This window comes from Crassostrea angulata, chromosome 1 (genome assembly GCF_025612915.1).
Source record: "Crassostrea angulata isolate pt1a10 chromosome 1, ASM2561291v2, whole genome shotgun sequence".
Lineage (NCBI taxonomy): Eukaryota > Metazoa > Mollusca > Bivalvia > Ostreida > Ostreidae > Magallana > Magallana angulata.
This window is the reverse complement of record NC_069111.1, coordinates 878,895-883,646: the sequence shown is the minus strand read 5'-3', so window position 1 is coordinate 883,646 and position 4,752 is coordinate 878,895. Positions and strand designations below refer to the sequence as shown.

The 4,752-nt window shown below is 34.6% G+C and overlaps 1 protein-coding gene across 1 annotated transcript; it reads right to left on the bottom strand.

Annotated features, from left to right (window-relative positions):
* Positions 1-1,369: 1,369 nt before the first annotated feature.
* On the bottom strand, positions 1,370-3,321 carry LOC128179078 (uncharacterized). Its single transcript, XM_052846606.1, has 2 exons — positions 3,223-3,321; positions 1,370-2,629 (listed from the first exon to the last, which is right to left on the bottom strand). Exons 1-2 carry the CDS (start codon positions 3,298-3,300, stop codon positions 1,793-1,795), a joined length of 915 nt encoding a protein of 304 aa, XP_052702566.1. The 5' UTR covers positions 3,301-3,321; the 3' UTR covers positions 1,370-1,792.
* Positions 3,322-4,752: the final 1,431 nt, after the last annotated feature.

Here is a 4,752-nt window from a genome sequence, read left to right as displayed (position 1 = left end):
AACACATTAAATAGGTTTATAGGGCGCCTTACGAAAGTTTTGGTGAATATATTGTATCTGCCATATCAACTTAGTCTGGTCGAATGGCATTAAAATTGTTTTTCTTACAAGAAACCATGTTTTTTTTAGGTCGAAATGAGGCTTTAAACCAAGAAAATCTCAACATCCAGTCTCACTATCTTTTCTACATTGATTTTATGCATACATTAGACCAATTTAATTGTTCCCCTTAAAGTTCAGAACGTTTCATCATTTTATTAATCTCTTCAATGCAATCAGTTACTGGAGTCCTACTCCTTGATAAAAGAAAATATACGTAGAGTTTCTAACAATAACACTGTTCCTCGATTATTTCGGGATATATAAGACAAACGTTATTAATGCAAGTTATGTTTTATGTATAGAAAGTTACCAACGCCTATACAACCATTTATTCTAAACACGCGCACCCAAATTTTTACGGTTATGGAGACAATTAGTGAGTTGCACCGATTGAAAAAGGAAATGACTAATTAAATAAATACATCTCTCTTTTAAATCATTTATTCAAAAGTTAACCTTAAACACTTATACTATATTTCACCTTTCAGTTTTTCAGTTCTTGGTGATTGTTTTTACCTACATAATAACAGTGCAAAATTGTTATCAAATCTCAAAATATAATCTCAAAATAAGAATCATAACATTTTGAGTTCTTTAAATAACAATTTTAAGCATTCGTTAAAAAGAATTCAAGTTTCCATGGGGAGTATAAATACAGCTACTACTTTTGTGATCGTCTATATATAAACACGAAATATTGTAGTTTAATGAAACTTCGGATTACTGGTCCTTCGGTCTAATGAACCTTCGGACTACTGGACCTTCGGTCTAATGAAACTTTGGACCACTGGACCTTCGGTCTAATGAACCTTCGGACCACTGGACCTTTTGTCTAATGAACCTTCGGACTACTAGACCTTCTGTCCAATGAAACTTTTGATTACTGGACCTTCGGTCTAATGAACCTTCGGATTACTGAACCTTCGGTCTAATGAAACTTCGGACCACTGGATCTTCGGTCTAATGAACCTCTTTGACCCTTATTCTCAAAATACAAATGTTTTCCTTTCATTTTTTTTTCAATCATGAATTTGAGTTTATAGCTGTGCAGTTCTGAGTGATAAAAAGGCATTGTTCTGCTCCTGTATGCATATTTTGTAAACAAAACAACATGTAGAACTTCCTATTGTTTTGCTTTTTCATCATTTTGAAACAGGTTTGGTCTATGTTGGACAGAAACAACCCAGATTTAAAAATGTTTACATTTTCATCCTCAAATGTACAAAATGGCTGCACATTCAGCTTGATGTTTTTATTTTTATTTAGATAGAAAATAATGACTTTATTAAAATCAATTTTGTTAAGTAATCCTTGGTTATTTTTGGCATTTATACAAAATGAACTTTTGCACAAAATATGAGTACATTTGTCTTTAATTTGGACTACACCAGCATCATCAATGGGTTGAATAAAATTGAAAAAGATTAATCGCACAAAATACCATTTATATCTTACACAGTTTATTTATGAAAATATATACAGGTATGTACATTTGTTATTAAAACGTACGTGCTTTTGTCGTGTTTAATTAAAGCAAATGTATGAGCAATACATAGAAATACATAATTGAAAAATTCAGCTTTTCAATTTACTATAACTCTAAAAAAAACAAGAACTGAAACATTTGTTCGTTCAATTAATATTGATCGGCCAAAATTTGATATTGTTACACAGTTTGATTACAAATACACTAGAATTTTATCACTTTACCTCCATAATATCTACCCACAAAGAGATTGCCCTTATCGGCAACACAAACACCATATGGGTCAAAACAATCACAGACAATGTAGCATTGGAGCCAACCGTCCTTATCCAGGATGTGGATGCGCTGGTTATACCAGTCGAATGCTAGTATCCAACCCTGGCTTTCAGTTGTGATTCCGAACGGTTTAAATGGTCTACAACTGTTTTCAGAGATGATGCCTTTGTATCTAAACCGGAATTCACCGGTCTGATTGACCACTACAACCGCCCCTGCAGCGCAATCAGATACGCATATATCCAGGTTTCTGTTCTCACTGATGTACTTTATCGACCCAGATGAATATAGAGGGAAGCCATCAGCATCAAACTGTATGGTTTGTATCACTCTATATCCACAGAAATGGATAACTTTTGCATGATTATCATCATCACTGTCCAGGACAATCAGAAGACCACCTATGGAGCTACCAGAGACAGACTGAGGTATCCACCCCGGTAGTGTAAACACTGGCTCTATATTATCTGTATCATTTACCAAGTTCACAGTTCTATCTGTAGAATCAGCATATACTAAATCCCCATTCCAGGTCATCATTATGTCCATCTGCCAGTTACCGGACTTTGTTGGAATTGATATCATTGGTTTTCCTTGCGGGCTATAAAGTCTGTGTTCTTTGGATTCTTTCAAGAGATGTTTCTCATAACAGACCTTACAAAGTTGTTTGTGACAGGTTCTGTAGTGGGAAGAGGGAACCTGGGTCTCACAAAGAATACACCGTAACAAATCCTGAAGACTGAAGTCAGGGTCCACAGCCATCACCTATGTCAATAATCAAGGTTGTTGCTTTATAATAAAGCGTCCAAACAGTACAAAGTGATTTCAGAACTAAACCTTAACCTAACTACAGTTTTTTTTTTCAAATTAAGGACCCATTTTTTAAAAACACCGAAAAACCAAACAAAGGAAAATAAATGTTGTCTTCATACATATGTATATTTGACTGTTAATATAATTTTCTAACAAGTTGACTGAAATATACTCCGACGACGGATTCAGTGAATGTCATCGCATACTCTCTCTCAACATATTCAACAAAAGATTTTATTCTAGCTTTTTCTGATCGTGCCTATGTAAACTTGCCATATTTAAAGCCATTTTCATGGGCTCTGAACAATATCTAATTAATCCTAGTACAAAGCTTTCTAAGGTATAGAAACATGGATAACCCGAAAGAGTCAAATGGAATTCTCGCTTAATGACGTCATTTATCATTTTTAAGAATAGTATTTTGCTACCACCAAAACTGATCAGGATATATAGGAACAAGCCAGTTTGTTTGATAGACAGGATAACAGAAACCACAAAACACAAACAGTTTTCTAAACCATCGATCGTAAAAACAAAATACAAACCTTTTTAAGTTTAAAATGGCGACCAAGGATTTTTCCTCTACCGGATCCATGTTCAATGGAGCATGCGCTGGAGAACATTCTTTTATAACGATAGTGAATGTCAACATATGCTCGCTCTGCTGAACAAAATTTAATGTTGGGTCGATCTACCTTAATAAATACGGCCTTACGTAAATAAAGTTTATGCATCGATGAATAGAGCATATCATTTTATGCAAACATTTAGAAATATTTTCCATTACCTCAACTAGTATGCATTTTTATAGAAATTTTTTAATGGGAGATTTTGATTAAACATTTTTAAGCGGGTTTTCCAAAGGAAATATCAGGTAATTGAAATGGTGAAAATAGCGAGTTGGCGACTGCCAAAAGGGTACCCTTGTTGTACGGATAACTCCTCCTACAGTTTTCAAATTAGTAAGTTGTCGATTTGCAGATCAATTGTGTACATTTATCAGAGATGTACATTTAACTTGGATTTTGATTTTTGATAATTTATGGAACAAAAATACCAGCTATTGAATTCGCAGAATAATGCATGTAAAAGTGGGTATCCCTTTTGTACGAATAGCCTCTACTACAGTTTGCAAGATATGACGATTTTGTTTTGTAGATTAATTGTACATTTATCAGAGGTGTGCATATTGCGTTGATCTTGATTCTATATGACAATTGTTTGCCGTTGTCAGAACATAATCATTTTTGGCAAAATATTGCGTATGGAGTGCCACATTTCTGTGGATTTATCGTGTTTATCAGAGTTGACAAATGGATTATGAATATTACCGGTAATTTGTTCATTTATTAAAAAAAACCCAGTTTGCCGTCACATTGACAGCTTTTAACTTGTTTATTACTCATTAGAGAAAAGAGAATGCTCTTTTCTATTATTTTAAGTCTTACCAAAACACCAATATTAGCCAATGGCCTTGTCACAGATTATAAGTGACGTAGGTATAATTAGATTCTGTGATCATGAATCATAGCTTTATATTTACATTTTCAACTGTCTTTGTCTGTGATAACATTACGAATCAATTTTGAACCCTAAAACCCAGTAACTTCATCAAACATGAGTGACAGAAATTGCTACATTCAATGTAAATAATGTTTTATTAGGCATGGGAAGTAAAATAACTGTAACTGTGGTCTAAGGATTCTGTTCCGCTGCTTGATAAGAGAATAGAATTAAGGTAGTTGCAATTGTCAATTAATTCTACGATTTTTCTAACACTACTGCGAATGCTATTCCTAAAACCCCTTTCACAATTGGCGCACAACCACTTTACACCACTTTGCGATCGAAATTTTTGAGCTTCGCACGAGCTCTCGCATACGTTGCACGAGCCCTCGCTTACGTTGCACGAGCTCTCGCATTCGCTGCATACGTTTTACTGGTCGCATCAAGTCTCCTCTGAATAGTGGACATGCACACAATTCAGACACGACTCAACGCGATCCAAATTATCTCAGTGCAACGCACGAACATTATTACGAACGTTTTACAACATTTTGTGTACTCGCAAGAGT